The sequence below is a fragment of the Onychomys torridus genome, chromosome 21, assembly GCF_903995425.1.
Source record: "Onychomys torridus chromosome 21, mOncTor1.1, whole genome shotgun sequence".
Classification (NCBI taxonomy): Eukaryota; Metazoa; Chordata; class Mammalia; order Rodentia; family Cricetidae; genus Onychomys; species Onychomys torridus.
The window spans coordinates 4943306-4961641 of record NC_050463.1 but is presented as its reverse complement, the minus strand read 5'-3'; the positions used below and the strand labels follow the sequence as shown (position 1 = coordinate 4961641).

Sequence of the window (18336 nt, the reverse complement as noted above, 5' to 3'; positions counted from 1 at the left end):
GTGGATATTTTCATGCTTTTGAAGATTACTACAACAGGCAAAGAATTTACAAAATTGAGTACTTTCATGGGTTTTTTGTTTTTGTTTTTTTCAAGACAGGGTTTCTCTGTGTAGTTTTGCACCTTTCCTGGAACTCACTTTGGAGACCAGGCTGGCCTCGAACTCACAGAGATCTGCCTGCCTCTGCCTCCCAAGTGCTGGGATTAAAGGCGTGTGCCACCACCACCTGGCTTCATAGGGTTTTTTTGAGTCTGACTTCTTTCATTGACTGTGAAGATAATTTTATGTGCAAAGGTTTTACCACATTGATTGCACATACATTGAGCAAATGCTTGACATGAACAAAAACCTGATTTGATCAGCCAAAATTATAAACATAAGAATATATGTTTATATATAATGAATTAGTAAGAAAAGCAAAATGAATTAGTAAGGAAAAGCAATTGCTGCTATTTTACCTTACATTATTTAGAAATGGAGTCTCTAATGGTGGTGATGGTGTGGCTACATGAGAAGGAAGAGGACTGCTCAGTTTCAACCACACAAGGAAGTGTGGTGAGGGTATGAACACTTAGAGCCCATCCCCAGACTCTACATTCCTCCAGAAAGGCTCCTCCTCCTCAGGGTTTCACAAGTCACCAATGAAGACCACACACCAAAGACAAATGCTCAAATACAGCATGTCTTACTCAGCCCACATTTTCAGACAGACTCACAGGAAATCCATCATGCAAAAGGCATTCAGTCTAATTTCAAAGATTCCTACACCATGTAATAGTACCTAAAGTGCACAATGACTAAAGGTTCTTTTCAGACTCAGTGCAATCTCTCTAGTGTGATACCTTGTAGTATGAGACATAAATTATATCTATCCAATGGTCCAGAATATACATTTCCCTTTCAAAGAATTATGGAAATATTTGATGAAGGCACATCTGAAACCCTGCAGGGCAAACACCAAGTCCTGCAGCTCTCTGTCAGACACTTAGGACTCCAATTACAAAGGTCTTACATGGCTCTTTCTCTCTGCAACTTCTCATACATCTCCCTTCGGCTACTTCCACTTCCTACATGCAGCTTTTCATGGCAGGTGTCTCAGACCTTGGGTATCTCAAATATTGTTATCTCAAAATGAAACTGAGGCTTCATCTCATGGCTTCATGAAAGGAAGTCTCCCAGTCTCTTCACTGGGGTCCCTGAGCTCTAGAGCCAACACAAAGGCTGTAGGTTATTATTATCATTGAAACATGGTGTCATATAGCCTGAAATGACCTTGACTGCCATTTGTAATCTACATAGCATTGAACTGGATCTTCTGTCTTAAATTTCATGTACTAGAATTATAAGCAACACCCACCACTCTGGGCTTTATGGCAGCAGTTTTTAAAGTGGTTGAAGCAGGACTTCCTCTCAGTGACACAAAGGAAATAAGGGACACATGGGAGTTGACCATTCTTGGCACAGAGGAAAAACAGGTGCAAAGGCCCTGAGGTGATAATGTGTTTGACAACCCAAAGCACTGAAGCATGGTTCAGCAGTGTCAACAGAGAACCAGGAAAAACAGTGGACCTGGGAGGAGTTGATATTGCAAGGAACTTTACTGTCAGGACTTCGGTTTTCAGTAAATAATGTGTATAGCAACATGACCTAATTTGTTCTTCAGATCTCTGGCACTTCACAGATGGCTCAGTGGGTAAAGATCACTGGTAGCTCTTTTAGAGGATCCAGATTTTGATTCTTTGCAACCTAGTGGAGACTCAATGATCAATAACTACAGTCCCAGAGGACTCAATGCCTTCTTCTGGCATTCTCAAACTGCAGACATGCAGATAATACATGGTCATTAATGCATGAAAAACTCCCATACACATATCATCAAACAATAATTTTCAGAAAAAGAAAGATCTGACTGCTGAGTTAAAGCATTAATGCTTGGAAAACTGGAGAAATTGGGGATGATTAGAGGATACAAGGGAGTGGGCAAGCAGAGATACTGAGGTCTTCAGGTGTCTTTCTTGTGATTTTATTAATGTGGAAAGATACCAGGAACATGACATCTTTTTTCCTTTAAATTTTTAAATTCTTAAAAACCAGCCATTTCTTTTTGCTTAGGTAAGGTTACAGGAGTATGTTTGGAGCATTTACATGTGGGTTTGTCCAGGTATACTGTAACTTAGTGTCTGTATTTAATATTGTCCATGGCAACTCTTATAAAGGAAAACGTTTAATTGGTGCTGGCTTAAAGTTTAGATGTTTAGTCCATTATGGCCATGGGGAAAGTATGGCAGCATGCAGGAAGACATGATGCCAGAGAAGGATCTGAGAATTCTACATCTTGATCAACAGTCAGCAGAAGAAGATGGAGACACACTAGGTCTAGCTTGAGTATATGAGACCTCAATGCCTTCTTCCACAGTGACACACTTCCTACAAGGACACATCTACTCCAACAGGGCCACACCTCCTAATTGTGCACTCCCTATGGGCCAAAACCATATTGGTTTATGGGGGCCATTCCCATTTAAACACCACGCCAGAGCACCCTTTGATCAATGACTGCCTAATGCTTCAGAGAGGACTGACCCCTCCACCCCCAAAAGGTCACAAATTGGATTTTTTTTTTCCGAGACAGGGTTTCTCTGTAGCTTTGGAGCCTGTCCTGGACTAGCTCTGTAGCCCAGGCTGGCCTTGAACTCAGAGATCTACCTGCCTCTGCCTCCCGAGTACTGGGATTACAGGTGTGCGCCACCACCGCCCGGCTCCCAGGTGGTTTTTATTGCATGTCTGTCTCTGTGTGTATGCGTCTCTACATGTCTATGTGTTTCTATCAGACTTGTTTCCCTGTATTGACCAGTGGCTTTCTACATTGTCAAACCCTCCTCCACCCAGTTGGAAAGCTGTGTTCCCTCCTGTTGGGGACCCAAATACTTTTGGTTCTACCAGGTCACCCGGGAGGGTGAAAAGTTCCTTCACCTGTCCTACTCCAGGAGCAGAATCACTTGCTTGTTTTGTAGTTTGACTCCTGCTCACACTAGGGGTTGGTTCCCCTGTGGACGTGAGGAGCTGCAGGGCCTCTCCTCCAGGCCCCAACTCCCTTGCCATCTAAGCAAATGCACACAGGGTAGGGGACACAGTTCCCCCAGGTGAGCACTCCCTCCACCTTGTGCCTCCTCTAAGCAGTCCTGCAAAGGGGGAAAGTTCCCCTGGGCTCTGGCCAAAGGGAAAGAAAAAGTTCCACTACTTTATCTTTCACACTTTATGTGCAGTTTTCAATGAATGACCTGTAAAACCCACCATTCTCTCAAACAAGTAAAAACACTATCCCCGTACTGGGCAAGTGAATTGCTTCCAGGAAACATTTCCTGGAAATAAAAGTCTTTTCTATCCAATACTTATGAAGGAGATGTTACACAGTTTCCCTAAGTATTTTTTGGAAAGACTAAGGACAGCTACAAAAATGATTACCTTGCCACCCAGTCAATAAGAGTATTTGAAAAATGTTATAAAGTTGAAAAAATTTAAAGGTATAAGTAGGTCCCAGTTGCTCGAGGTAGTTCAAAAACGTGTTTAACAACAAAAAACTGATAGACAAGAAGTTTTGTGTGAGCTGAAAGCCCCCTTCACCTTCTCTGATAACAAAACAAACTTAACACATATCAAGCAAAATTTTGTTATCTTACCCTTTGTCAGAAGAATATCTCCTGGCTGAAAGTTATTCCTCCAATCAAAAGATAAACTACACCAAATGACCCTAAAAACAAAAGGGGAAATTGAAGTCCATATTACCTGACTTGAAGAGACAGACATCCTGGTGCCCTGCCAGTCGCCCTGGAATATGCTTCTTCTGCCTATGAAAAAAACATGGGAAATGTGATTCACATGGGTCTGATTTTTCAAGAGAAACGGCCATACACTCTCTTGGGCCAGATGTATTCATCAGCCTGCCATTGGAAGAGCTGAGTCAATCCATCTTTGCTTTTAAATGGACAGACCCAGTAGGAGGATAAACTGGGCCAAACACATGGACCAGATTGCTCCAGAAGTTAGACACTAAATGTAGAGTTCCTGGTCTTCCTTCATAGGTTTCCTGGGTAAACAGATCATAAAAGGGCCACTAAGACACTGCTGCAAGAGTTACAGCCCGTGGGCTACAAAATACTGGTTAAGAAAGCCCAGTGTTGTAGAAGCCTACCTACCTTGGCTACCAGCTGAGGGGAGGTAAAAGGAGCCTGTCTCAGAGTAGCATTGCTGTCATCCTACAGATCCCAACTCCAAGGACTAAGAAACAGGTTCAAGAGTTCCTAGCTGGATATTCTGCCTCTGAATTCCAGAGGTTCTGGAAATGACAAGGCCTCTATACACTAGCACAAAGCTCCTAATATGGAGTCAGACTTAACAAAACCTTAAGGACCTTAAAAACAGCTATGATTTCCATTCCAGCCATAGGATTTCCAGATGGCTCAAAACTTTTCAACTGTTTGCCAACAAAACAAAAGACAAAAGGGGTTTTAAACTAAACTTTGGCGCCATGAAAATGTCCTGTGATGCACCTGTTGAAATGAATAGATCCAGTAGCTACAGGTCAGCCCATCTGTCACAGAGAAATGCTGGCTACTGCTAATTTAATGAGAGAACACATATAAATTAACACTTTCACAAGATCTTATACTCACAGAACAACACAACATGGTTTAGGTCTAACTCTGAGGAGCATCAAAACACGGGCTGTCTAGTGCTGTGTGACCCAGTGCCAGGCCCTACTCTTGGCACATCCTCCAGTCTAATTTGAGAAACTCACCATCAATTCAGCTACCCTCTTGATGATGACACAGGTGCTCATCCATGACTGTCAAGAGATGAAAGATGAAATCAGGTATGTTGGAGCTATAGTAGTTCCATTAACTGAAAAAAATTGGGACCCACACCAGCTATCTCAGAGAACAGAACTGATCTATCTGACCTAGGATCTCAGATAGGGAAAAGGAAAGTCCTCCACCATGCATAAGACAGTCACTATGCTTATACTGTGAGGCATGTCCACAGTATAATATAGAGAAAGAGTGTTTCTCACCACTAAGGAAAAGGACATTGAAAATCTTGGCCTTCCTGGAAGCTATTTGGCTTCCCCTATAAATTGCTGTTCTCCACTGCTGGGCTTCTGACCTGGCTGCCGACCAAACCAGTGAGACCTATTCAAATTCTGCATAAACCAGTGGGGCCTACTGATAATCTGGCTAAAAGCCAGGGCAGACAATGATACACTGATAACAAAAGATGACCCTTCACACTCTGAGATTCCATGGGGGAAAATAGTTGAAAACCACAGGATGATGGAGGACACCAAAGGAAAGGGTCATTCTCTGAAAAATGACAGGAATGTTGGTAACTAACCTTCACCAGAAATAAAGAAAAGTACAAGCCCAGAGGCAAAAGGTAGATGGGATAATTTTAGAAAAGCTGACTAGAAACAAGCCAAGCTAAGGTCAGACATTTTAAAGTAATAATAAGCCTCTATGTGATTATTTGGGAGTTGGGTGTTGAGCCCTCCAAGGAGCCAAAGAGCAATGAGTTAAAACAACAACAACAACAACAACAACAACAACAACAACAACAACAACCAACAACAAAAGGCTATTCATTGGACTATCCTAGAAACTCAGCAGACTTTTGAGTCCAACAAGAGTTTCCCCTTTTGCAGTCTAATGATTCTGTCTGGGTCAAGTGAGTAGCAAAAAACACTGGAACTAACCTGTTAAGGACCCTCAAAGGTGGTTATCTCCACTCCTATGGCAGTGAAGAGAGATGGCTTTACATCATGGACCCACCACTCCAGGGCAAGAAAGCAAAAGCCAAAGATGATGCCAAATGGACTGTCTCTGGACTGTGAACCCATTAAAATTAGGTTCCATTGGGTCCCAAAGCCTTCCAGTCCCTTCCCCTCTACCTCCTCCTGAGTCTTACATTTGATATAAATGTAAAGTCATGCTCCAGTCCCCACTGCCCTTAGGCCTGGACCTGGAAGGTAAGACAGACAGACACAGGGAGGGTATTACCTATTGTAACTACACAAACAAACTACTGGCCACTGTGTAGCCCTGGCTGTCCTGGAACTCACTCTGTAGACCAGCTGGCCTCAAACTCAGAGATCTGCCTGCCTCTGCCTCCCAAGTGCTAAAATTAAAGCATGCAACACCACTGCTGATTTAACTATTTTAACAATTTAATCCCCAAAGTCTTCAATTCCAGCCAAAATGTAGAATCACAAATCTGTCTGATCATAGCCCAGACCATTCTCAATTGGTATAAAATGTTGGTCAAGCAACATCTTGTATTCGGGGACTTAGGAGAGAGTAAAAGACCCGGATGACAACAATTGGCTTTAACAGTTATAGTCAGTGTGGTCAGACACATGGATGGACTCAACTGTCTCTGGTTGGGGTCATGGAATTCTTTCCTCTCTTCCTTTTCTGTGTGGGACCTACCTGGCTAGGGCATAGGTAATATCCTCTCCTATATTCATGCAAACCTAATTAAAGTGTCTTTTTTTTTTTTTTTGAGACAGTGTTTCTCTGTAGCTTTGGAGCCTGTCCTGGACTAGCTCTGTAGACCAGGCTAGCCTTGAACTCACAGAGATCCACCTACCTCTGCCTCCTGAAAGCTGGGATTACAGGCGTGCACCACCACCGCCCAGCTAAAGTGTCTTTTTAAAGGAAAGTAACACTGCACATTTAACTTTAGAGCAGTGGGGACCCCACTGGGAATTGTGCCTGATGGACCATGGGCTCCCTAAAGCAGGGAGCTGGATTAACCTTGAGTAGAAGTCAACCATGTGGTTTCCTGTCTATTACGTCAGTATTATATTAGGACAATATAGAACTTAGCCACAGATACAGCAAAAGTTCAATAAAGAGACTAACAGTTTATGCTACCAACAACAGAAATCACATGAGAAAAGGTCACTATGAATGAAAAAAAGATCAACATATCACACAGTGAGACCATCTGACTTCAAACTTAAAATGCAACTGCAATAGACTGTACTGAACTAGGTGCTGTGGCACACACCTTTAAACCCACCTACGTCCTGGAGTCTATAGGTAAATAGTTGGCAGCAGAGGGAGTGGTAATGGGAGTAGAACCCTTAGGCATTTGTGCAACATCATGTAACTTGCTTGTGCCTTCAGGACATACTGAGCCAAATCACACATATATCACTTCCATTTGAAAATAGATTCCTGCTGTGATTGTCCTGATTTATGATTTGGTGAGTCAGATAACACCCAGCACATGATGGGCAGGCAGCTCATGCTGCATGGTAATGTGATGGCCCACTGTCAAATGTTCAGTTCCCACTAAGGCCCAGTAGCAGGCCAATAGCTGTCTCTGAAAAGGAAAATAGTTATCTGCAGATGGTGGTAGAGCCTCACTTCAAGGTCCGAAAGCTCTCTTCTTTGACATAACTACAGGGACCAGGCTCCTAAGAGAATCCCTATCTGCCACTGACCGTTCACAAACCATCCAGTCTGCTGGTACAAGTGGTAGAGAAGACTGCACAGCAGCCTGGACCTGTTGAAGAGCCTTCTCCTCTTATAGGACCCACAGGAAGCTTACAGCTTTCCAAGTCACTTGGTATAAGGGCCATAATAAAACACCTTAGAATGTCTGTCTCTGCATGTCACACACCACTGAACTCAGAAAAATCTCAGTGAGGTAGAAGACCCTTGAATTTTGATTAGATTTATGTTCCAATTCTCTGATGAGCATTATGTGTTACCAATGATTTCAAAGTAGTTGTGACCTGCTGCTTCTATGGCCCAACATAATGCCATCAAAATAGTTCACCAATGTGATATTTTGTGGAAGAGATAGACAATTGAGATCATTTCTAACCATAATATGAAACAGGGAGGGAGAGGTGATATATTGATGAAAAGGAAGACAACCCAATGCCATCTCTCCTCCTGTGGTTATAAAAAGATTGGTTAGTGCATAATTAAATGTAAAACATTTCTGATTTTGATGAAATTGCATGGGAAATAACAATTGCAGTTCACAGGGCCATAAGATTTGGAAATGAAGTTAGCTGTCTGTCTCAAGTCTTCATCAAAATGGAAAGATTCCAAGATTAGATTGACTAGTACATTACTCGTCCCCTGCTTCAGGGTGTTTTGAAGAAAATGGAGGATATGTATCTAAAGGAGGCTCCAGTAAGGGAGCCGAGGAGCTGACACCTGCATAGCTGTCAGTGGTGCTACATTTTCAATTTTGCCTAAACAAGAATTCATATATTTTGCCTATTTTATGAATAAAATAGTTATATAAATTAAAGTTTGATCATGAAGTTTAAAATATGGAGTCTCTCTCTCTTACACACACACACACACACACACACACACACAAACACACACACACAAATATATCTATAAACTATTAGCATATCTGGTGCCCAAGGAAGGCAAAAAAGTACATCAGACTTTCTGGTCCAGAATATACAGGTACTTCGAGCCAATTGATGTGGGTGCTAGGAACCAAAGTTGGATAACCAATAGCAGCAGTGCTACTGAATTCGGTCTCCAGCTACTAAAATTGTCATTATAATACAGAACATGAAGATGCTCCTTTACTCCTTCTGCCTTCCATCATTTGCAGGTGACCAAAGTGCTGGCTACTTGGTCAATGAAGGACTGAACAGTTTTCAATCCCTATGTGAATAGATTCTGCACATTGCTTATTTTAATTGTTAACATGGTTCTGGATGTAAATGAACCCAAGGAGAGATTTGGTTGAGTAGAGATGAGTCCATATTATGATAGAGAAAGTTCCATAATGTGATATATACTTTTTAAAATTGATTATCTTCATTTTTATGGGAAAAGTGTTTTGCCTGCATTTATGGCTGTGTGAGGGTGTTGAATCTCTGGAAACTGAACTTCCATGTAGGTATTGAGAATTGAATCTGAGTTCTCTGGAAAAAACAGCTATCTTTGCAGATCCCCTATTTGGATTTTTTGAGGTAAGTTCTCTCTATATACCTATGACCATCCTGGAACGGAAAACTGGGTCAGACTGGCCTGAAATTCAGAGAGATCCACCTGCCTAATTCTCCTGAGTACTGGGATTACAAGAGTGCACCTCTACACACGGACAAGATATGTTGTTTAAATGATCAGACGATGAAAGAATAAGTCAAAACAGGAAGCATCATTTTTAATGAACAATAATACTTCTTTCAGTGTATTAAAATGGTAAACTGTATCCTATTAATTTATTTGCACTATAAATTTCCTTCATTTAAAACTTTTTAAGTGGTGGGGTGGTGGTGGTGGCACATGCCTTTAATCCCAGCATTTTGGATGCACAGGCAGCAGATCTCTTTGAGTTTGAGGTCAGCCAGAATCAGTTCCAGGACAGCCAGGTCAACTCATTGAAAAAATTTAACTATGTGTAGACAGCAGTGCCATGGTGTGCATGTGCCAGTCAGAGAACAACTTACAGCTGTCCATTCTCTACTTCCATTTTGTGAGTACTAGAGATCAAGTTGAGGCAGTCAAGTTTGCAGCAAGTACCCTAAATTGTTGAGTGAATTCACTGGACCTTTTTTCTGTATGTGTTGGTGTGTGGTGTGCATGCACCTCAAGTGCAATCATCAGAGAAAAACTTCTATGAATAATGTGGCTCTCCCAGAGACTGAACTCAGCTCATCAGGACTAGCAGCAACCACATTTGCTCACTGATAAAATTCTCTGACATTGGTTTCTGAGAAAATGTTAAGAACAAGTATTAAGTCCTCAGAATAAAGTAACATGATCCAAAAATAATGGATGATAGCATAAATATCATTTTCATCTGAAAATACATTTTATTATTAAAATGATCATGTGTTTCTGTATTCTTGAAATACAATATGTTTACAACTTGAAAAGGAGACAATAGTATAAGGATAGAGTGGCTCTACTAATCCTACTCACACACTGGTCAGATAGCTCAGTGGGAAATATGTATGTGGACTGCAAGGCTCATTTATTAGGGTCAAGGGATATTCATGAGTATGAATGTTTTTATGCTTTTGAAGGTTACTGCAATATGCAAAGACTGCCACATTGATTACTTTCAGAGAGTTTTTGTCGAGATTGACTTCTTTCATGACTGTGAAGGAGATTTTATATGCAAAGGCTTTTTACCACATTGACTATCTTCATAGGATTTTCTCCAGTCTGAGTTCTTTCATTTATTTGAAGGGGATTGTTACATGCAATGTCTCTACCACATTGATTATATCCATAGGGTTTCTATCCAGTATGACTTCTTTCATGCCTCTGAAAATGACTTTTGTATACAAAAGCTTTTCCACATTGATTACATGCATAGGGTTTCTCTCCCCTATGACTTCTTTCATGCCTCTGAAGAGCACTTTTACATGCAAAGGCTTTACCACATTGACTACATTCATAAGGTTTCTCTCCAGTATGAATTCCTTTATGCCTGAGAAGAGTACTCTTCTGTGTAAAGGCTTTACCACATTGACTACATTCAAAGGGTTTCTCTCCAGTATGAATTCTTTCATGCTCATGAAGATGACTGTTACATGCAAAGGCTTTACCACATTGACTACATTCAAAGGGTTTCTCTCCAGTATGACTTCTTGAATGCCTGTGAAGATCACTTTTACATACAAAGGCTTTAGCACAATGATTACATTCATAGGGTTTCTCTCCAGTATGATTTCTTGCATGCCTGCGAAGATCACTTTTAGATGCAAAGGCTTTACCACAGTGATTACATCCATAGGGTTTCTCTCCAGTATGACTCCTTTCATGTATTTGAAAATGGCTTTTATAGGCAAAGGCTTTACCACAGTGATTGCATTCATAGGGTTTCTCTCCAGTGTGACTTCTTGAATGCCTGTGAAGATCACTTTTACATACAAAGGCTTTACCACAGTGATTACATTCATAGGGTTTCTCTCCAGTATGATTTCTTGCATGCCTGTGAAGATCACTTTTAGATGCAAAGGCTTTAGCACAGTGATTACATTCATAGGGTTTCTCTCCAGTATGACTCCTTTCATGTATTTGAAAATGGCTTTTATAAGCAAAGGCTTTACCACAGTGATTGCATTCATAGGGTTCCTTTCCAGAATGACTTCTTTTATGTATTTGAAGATAACTGGGACATACAAAGGCTTTATCATATTGATGATATTCATACCTTTTGACCCTCCTATGAGTTTTACAACCTTGATGAAGAATATGACATACAAAGCCTTGATCACTTTGACTATATTCACAGGATTTTACTTCCAAGTGAGTTCTTTGGTGTACTTTTGCAGAGGAATCAGATGTTAAGGCTATATCATGTTGAATACATTCATAAAGATCCTCTTTATTACTTGCTTTGTGTGACTGGAGATACCTGTGATGGCTAAACCCTTTAGTAGATGGCTCACATTTATTACTTACTCTTCCCATATGAGATTTTTTATGTCTTTGAAGAGAACTCAAAGTTTTACCACACTGATTCCATGCATAACATTTTCTTATACTGTGAGATACACTACATGTGCACAGTGAGCCAGAACAGACAGTCAAATTTCCATATTCCCTGTACTCATAAGGTTTTTCTCCAATATGAGTTTGTTGATGAATTCCCACTGAAGTTGGAAACCCAATTAACTGTAAATTTGTATCACAGTCATCATATCTTCTCATACTGGGAGCTACTACGTATCTTCCAATTGTTCTGAGAAAGACAGAAGTACAGTGTTTCTTTCCATTTCCATTATGCTCACTTGGCTTGTATCCAGAGTGACAGATGACATACCTGGTAAAGGAGGAATAACAAATGAAAGGGTTTCACATTGCATTCACATAGTCTAAGGTTTTGTGTCTCATACAGATGTGGTATATGGATTCAGGTTTCTACACCATGACAATCTCCTGGTCTCTCATAATGTGCTCCACTCACTAAACTATGCTAAATAACTTACTATAAGCATATGAGGAATACTACACTTAATATGGAGGATTTGCTTATAAAAGGTCTTAAACATACACTAATTCCCTTATCACTGTGTATACCTTTGTCATAATTGAATGGTATAAATATATATTGATGGAGAATTATACAGTATGCCTCTCACCTGGACATGATTAAAACTATGACATCAGTTAGGGCATTCTTTCTCTGTCTTATTTTTTTTTTTTTGTTGTTTTTGTTTGTTTGTTTGTTTGTTTTTTGGTTTTTCGAGACAGGGTTTCTCTGTAGCTTTGGAGCCTGTCCTGGACTAGCTCTGTAGACCAGGCTGGCCTCAAACTCACAGAGATCCACCTGCCTCTGCCTCCCGAGTGCTGGGATTATAGGGGTTCACCTCCCGGCTTCTCTGTCTTATTCTTAAGGATATGCTTTACAATGATCATGTACCTGACTCTGCAGTAAACAGTGTTTGAGAATTTAATAATCATCACACAGTTGTACTTATTTATACCACTGCTTTTCATTAAAAGTTTGGAGTGGGCTGGAGAGATGGCTCAGTGGTTAAGAGCACCAACTGCTCTTCCAGAGGTCCTGAGTTCAATTCCCAGCAACCACATGGTGGCTCACAACCACTTATAATGAGATCTGGTGCCCTCTTCTGGCCTGTAGGGACATGCATGCAGAATACTGTGTACATAATAAATAAATAAATCTTAAAAAAAAAAGTTTGGGGTATATTAACATTCTTCAGAGGTACATATGTATCAGGTTGCACATGAAATTACCTTCCACGTCTTCTTGAAATTTGATAATGTTCTTCAATATTGTGGTCTTCCCATTTGTATCCTAAAATACAGTACCAGAAAACCTATGTGATATATTACTGAAAATTAGGAACAATTGAAATTACTATCTTTCATTAACCTTAGAATAATACCTGATTTATTCACCAGATTTTTCCTCTTCACAACATTCAAAATTATAGGGCAGCACCTATCTCCAAGAAAGACTTCTCCCCTTAAATTAAAAACTGACAGAAATCTCACATTCTTACCTATACAAGTGAGGTTCCAGTAGGTTTCCAGCATCACATCTTTGTAGAGACTCTTCTGGGAAGGATCCAGCAAAGCCCACTCTTCATGGGTGAAGTTCACATGCACATCCTCACAGGTCACTGCATCCTAAGTATCCCATATATGTACATAATAGAAATGTTGAGACTGACTGCATTGTAAATGTACACTTCATTGAGAATATATTTACACAATCCTTGTGCTTGATACATTTTATGAGATGGTTCGTAGAATTTCAAATGCAGTCATCAACTCATTTTAAATGGAAGCAAAAAAAGAGAATGATGCTTTCCATTTCTGTGCCCAGTGGACAGAATGTGGCACTGCAGGAGAAATGTCTAGTAATTCGTACAGAGAGGTATAGCAACAGAAAATTTATCAAAATTACTAACTTCAAAAAAGAATAGACAGAAAAAAAAAAAGGATAGAGCCAGGTGGTGGTGGCATTTGCCTTTAATCCCAGCACTCGGGAGGCAGAGGCAGGCAGATCTCTGTGAGTTCGAGGCTAGCCTGGGCTACCAAGTGAGTTCCAGGAAAGGTGCAAAGCTACCCAGAGAAACCCTGTCTCTAAAAAACCACCCCCCCCAAAAAAAACAAGGATAGACAATATGGGTGTGGTGGTGCACACCTTTAATTACAAACCTCAGGAGGCAAAGACTCTGTGATTATCAAGCCAGTCTGGTCTATGTAGAGGTTTCCAGCACAGTGAGACCTTGTCTCAAGCAAACAAAAAATGAGAAAGCACTCAGTGGCTCACTCAAAATTCCTCCATAGAGTGAAATATTCACTCTAGTTCTATACTTGTCTATCATAAACTGGAGTGACCCCTTGTAAACTGTAAGGCATTTAATAATTCCTAGGAAGGAATGCATTTTTAGGAAGTTACTTCTGACAGATCTAAGAGTTGTCAAAAGCATTAGTGAAGTAAATGCTGATCCTAAAACAATAAAACAATAAAACAATAACAAAAATAATGGAGTATATAAAGATTAGTCAACAGATGAGATCACCTATTGCTTCTGAAGAGATCCTAGATCAATGCTCAGCACTCATGGAGGTCACCAACTATCCCTATCATCAGACCAAGAGAATTCAAAAGATTTGAATCAAAAGATTCAGACACTTGATTTATTAAAAAATGTAAAAAACATGCACAGAGTTAGAGACAATGTTACACACTTGAAATACAGTGATTCAGGAGATCACTATTAATTCCATAAATGTATGCATTCTTGGTGTGAAAATTGACACTCTCTACCAAATGCGGGTAAAGTTCAGCACAGGAACAAATGCTGGACATGTACAAAAACCTAAATCTGTAGCCAAAATTATAAGCATTGGGCAAGAGAAAGGAATTAGCAAGGAAAAGCAATTGCTGCTATTTTACCTTACATTATTTAGAAATGGAGTCTGTAATGGCAGTGATGGTGTGGCTACATGAGAAGGAAGAGGACTGCTCAGTTTCAACCACACAAGGAAGTGTGGTGAGGGTATAAACACTCAGAGCCCATCCCCAGACTCTACATTCCTCCAGAAAGGCTCCTCCTCCTCAGGGTTTCACAAGTCACCAATGAAGACCACACACCAAAGACAAATGCTCAAATACAGCATGTCTTACTCAGCCCACATTTTCAGACAGACTCACAGGAAATCCATCATGCAAAAGGCATTCAGTCTAATTTCAAAGATTCCTACACCATGTAATAGTACCTAAAGTGCACAATGACTAAAGGTTCTTTTCAGACTCAGTGCAATCTCTCTAGTGTGATATCTTGTAGTACGAGACATAAATTATATCTATCCAATGGTCCAGAATATACATTTCCCTTTCAAAGAATTATGGAAATATTTGATGAAGGCACATCTGAAACCCTGCAGGGCAAACACCAAGTCCTGCAGCTCACTGTCAGACACCTAGGGCTCCAATTACAAAGGTCTTACATTGCTCTTTCTCTCTGCAACTTCTCATACATCTCCCTTTGGCTACTTCCACTTCCTACATGCAGCTTTTCATGGCAGGTGTCTCAGACCTTGGGTATGTCAACATATTGTTACCTCAAAATAGAAGCAAGGCTTTATGTCATGGCTTCATGTAAGGGACTCTCACAATCCCCCACTGGGACCCACGAGCTCTAGACCCCAACACTCAGGCTGCAGATTATTTTCATAAAGAGAGGGTCTCCTGTAACCCCAGCTGACCTTGACAGCCATTTGTAGTCTACATAGCATTGCACTTGATCTTGATGCCTTAATTTCCAAGTGTTAGTATTATAGGCACAATCCACCACTCTGAGCATTATGGCTGCAGTTTTTAAAGTGGTGAGAGCAGGGCTTCCTCTCAGTGACACAAAGGAAATAAGGGATACTTGGGAGTTGACCATTCTTGGCACAGAGGAAAAACAGGTGCAAAGGCCCTGAGGTGATAATGTATTTGACAACCCAAAGCACTGAAGCATGGTTCAGCAGTGTCAACAGAGAACCAGGAAAAACAGTGGACCTGGGAGGAGTTGATATTGCAAGGAACTTTACTGTCAGGAGTTCGGTTTTCAATAAATAATGTGTATAGCAACATGACCTAATTTGTTCTTCAGATCTCTGGCGCTTCACAGATGGCTCAGTGGTTATAGCGCACTCCTAGCTTTTCCAGAGGATCCAGGTTTGATTCCTCTCAAACTCATGGAGACTCAATGATCAGAACTCCAGTTCCAGAAGATTCAGGGCCCTCTTCTGGCATTTTGAGACTGCAGACATGCAGATAATACATGGTCATTAATGCATGAAAAATACCCACACACATATCATCAAACAATAATTTTCAGAAAAAGAAAGATCTGACTGCTGAGTTAAAGCATTAATGCTTGGAAAACTGGAGAAATTGGGGATGATTAGAGGATACATGGGGGTGGACAGGCAGATATTGAGGTCCCCAGGTGACCTAGGATTTTATTACTATGAAGAGATACCATGACCACAGCAACTTTTTCTTCCAAATTTTTAAATTCTTTTTTGTTTGTTTGTTTGTTTTTCTGTTTTTTTTGAGACAGGGTAGTGTAGTTTTAGAGCTTGTCCTGGAACTCACTCTGTAGACCAGACTGGCCTTAAACTCACAGAGAGCCAGCTGCCTCTGCATCCTGAATGCTGGAATTAAAGGCTTTCACCACAACTGCCTAATTTAAATTTTTAAATTCTTAAAAACCAGACATTTATATCTGCTTAGGTAAAGTTACAGGAGTATGCTAGTGTATATACAAGTGGGTTTTTCCAGGTATACTACATATATAGTGTCTGTATTTAATATTACCCATGGCGACTCTTATAAAGGAAAACATTTAATTGGGGCTAGGTTCAACTTCAGGTGTTTAGCTCAGTATCGTCGTGGGGAAAGTATGGCAGTATGCAGGATGATGTAGTGTTGGAGAAGGATCTGAGAGTTCTACATCTTCATCAACAGTCAGCAGTAGATCACTGAGACACACTAGGCCTAGCTTGAGCATATGAGACCTCAATGCCTGCTTCCACAGTGACACACTTTCTGCAACAAGGACACATCTACTCCAACAAGGCCACCTGTTAGTGCTACTTCTCTAGGGGCCAAACATTCAAACACAAGGGTCTATGGGGGCCATTCCTACTTAAACCACCACCCCAGAGCACCCTTTGATCAATTACTGCCAATTTCAAAGGGGTCTGACCCGTCCACCCACAAAAGGACACGAATTAGAAAGTTACTTGTTCAATTACCCCCAGAAGTTATGTCTGGTTAAAGTGCCTTGTCTTTGGACACACAGAAAAGGTCAGACACGAATGCTAATGAACTGTCCAGGAACCATGTGACGTTTCACTGGATCCCTGTCTGGTCAGGGTATGACAATGAGGGCCATCCTAGTTGTTTTTCTTGTATGTCTATAACTCTGGGCATGTGTGTGTCTATAAGTCTTTCCAGGTGTTTCTATCAGACTTGTTTCCCTGTATTGACCAATGGCTTTCTACATTGTCAAACCCTCCTCCACCCAGTTGGAAAGCTGTGTTCCCTCCTGTTGGGGACCCAAATACTTTTGGTTCTGCCAGGTCACCCGGGAGGGTGAAAAGTTCCTTCACCTGTCCTACTCCAGGAGCAGAATCACTTGCTTGTTTTGTAGTTTGACTCCTGCTCACACTAGGGGTTGGTTCCCCTGTGGACGTGAGGAGCTGCAGGGCCTCTCCTCCAGGCCCCAACTCCCTTGCCATCTAAGCAAATGCACACAGGGTAGGGGACACAGTTCCCCTAGGTGAGCACTCCCTCCACCTTGTGCCTCCTCTAAGCAGTCCTGCAAAGGGGGAAAGTTCCCCTGGGCTCTGGCCAAAGGGAAAGAAAAAGTTCCACTACTTTCTCTTTCACACTTTATGTCTGCTTTTCAATGAGTCATTGGTAAAACCAACCATCCCCTAAAAAAACTAAAAACACTATCCCTGAATTGGGAAATGCAGCCTGGAAAGAACAGTTACTCCCTTCTACCCAATACTTATGAAGGAGACTTTACACCATCTCACTAAGTATTTTTTGGAAATATCAAAGAGCTGCTAAAAAGATTTCCTTGTCACCTAGTCAACCAGGGTATTTAAAAAATGTTATAAAAGTTGAAAAAAATTTAAAAGTATAAGTAGCTCCCTGTTGCTGGAGGTAGTTCAAAAAGGTGTTTAACAACAACAACAATCTGATAAAGACAAGGACTTTTGGGGATGGGGATTTAGCTCAGTGGTAGAGCACTTGCCTAGTAAGCGTAAGGCCCTGGGTTGGGTCCTCAGCTCCAGGGGGTGGGGAGGACAAAATAACAAAATACAAGGGGCTGCAGAGATGGCTCAGAGGTTAAGAGCACCGACTGCACTTCCAGAGGTCCTGAGTTCAATTCCCTGCACCCACATGGTGGCTCACAATCATCTGTAATGAGATCTGGTGCCCTCTTCTGGCCTGCAGGGATATGTGCAGACAGAACACTGTATTCATAATAAATAAATAAAATCTAAAAAAAAAAAGGTATAGTCTGTTAAAACAAAAAAACAAGAACTTTCGCATGAACTGAAGAGCCCCTTCCCCTTCTCTGATAATGAAACAAAGTTAAGTTAAACACACCACGTAAAATTGTGTTATCTTACCCTCTGTCAGAAGAATATCTCCTAGCTGAAAGTTATGCCTCCTATCAAAAGATAAATAATACAAATGACCCTGAAAACAAAAGGGGAAACTGAAGTCCATATTACTTGGCTTGAAGAGGCAAGCATCCTGGTGCCCGCCAGCCACACTGGAATATGC

General features: G+C 41.0%; 1 protein-coding gene across 1 annotated transcript in view; it reads right to left on the bottom strand.

The window, feature by feature from the left end:
- The window catches only part of LOC118571442 (zinc finger protein 878-like), a 70105-nt gene that overhangs the window by 45215 nt on the left and 6554 nt on the right, over positions 1–18336 (bottom strand). Inside the window, exons 2-6 of the mRNA XM_036170459.1 lie at positions 13028–13154; positions 12759–12819; positions 10182–11820; positions 4799–4846; positions 3787–3848 (exon numbers count right to left, since the gene is read on the bottom strand). Coding sequence (XP_036026352.1) covers positions 10290–11820; positions 12759–12819; positions 13028–13154 — 1719 coding nt within the window. The 3' untranslated portion in view covers positions 3787–3848; positions 4799–4846; positions 10182–10289. The remainder of the gene's footprint in view (positions 1–3786; positions 3849–4798; positions 4847–10181; positions 11821–12758; positions 12820–13027; positions 13155–18336) is intronic.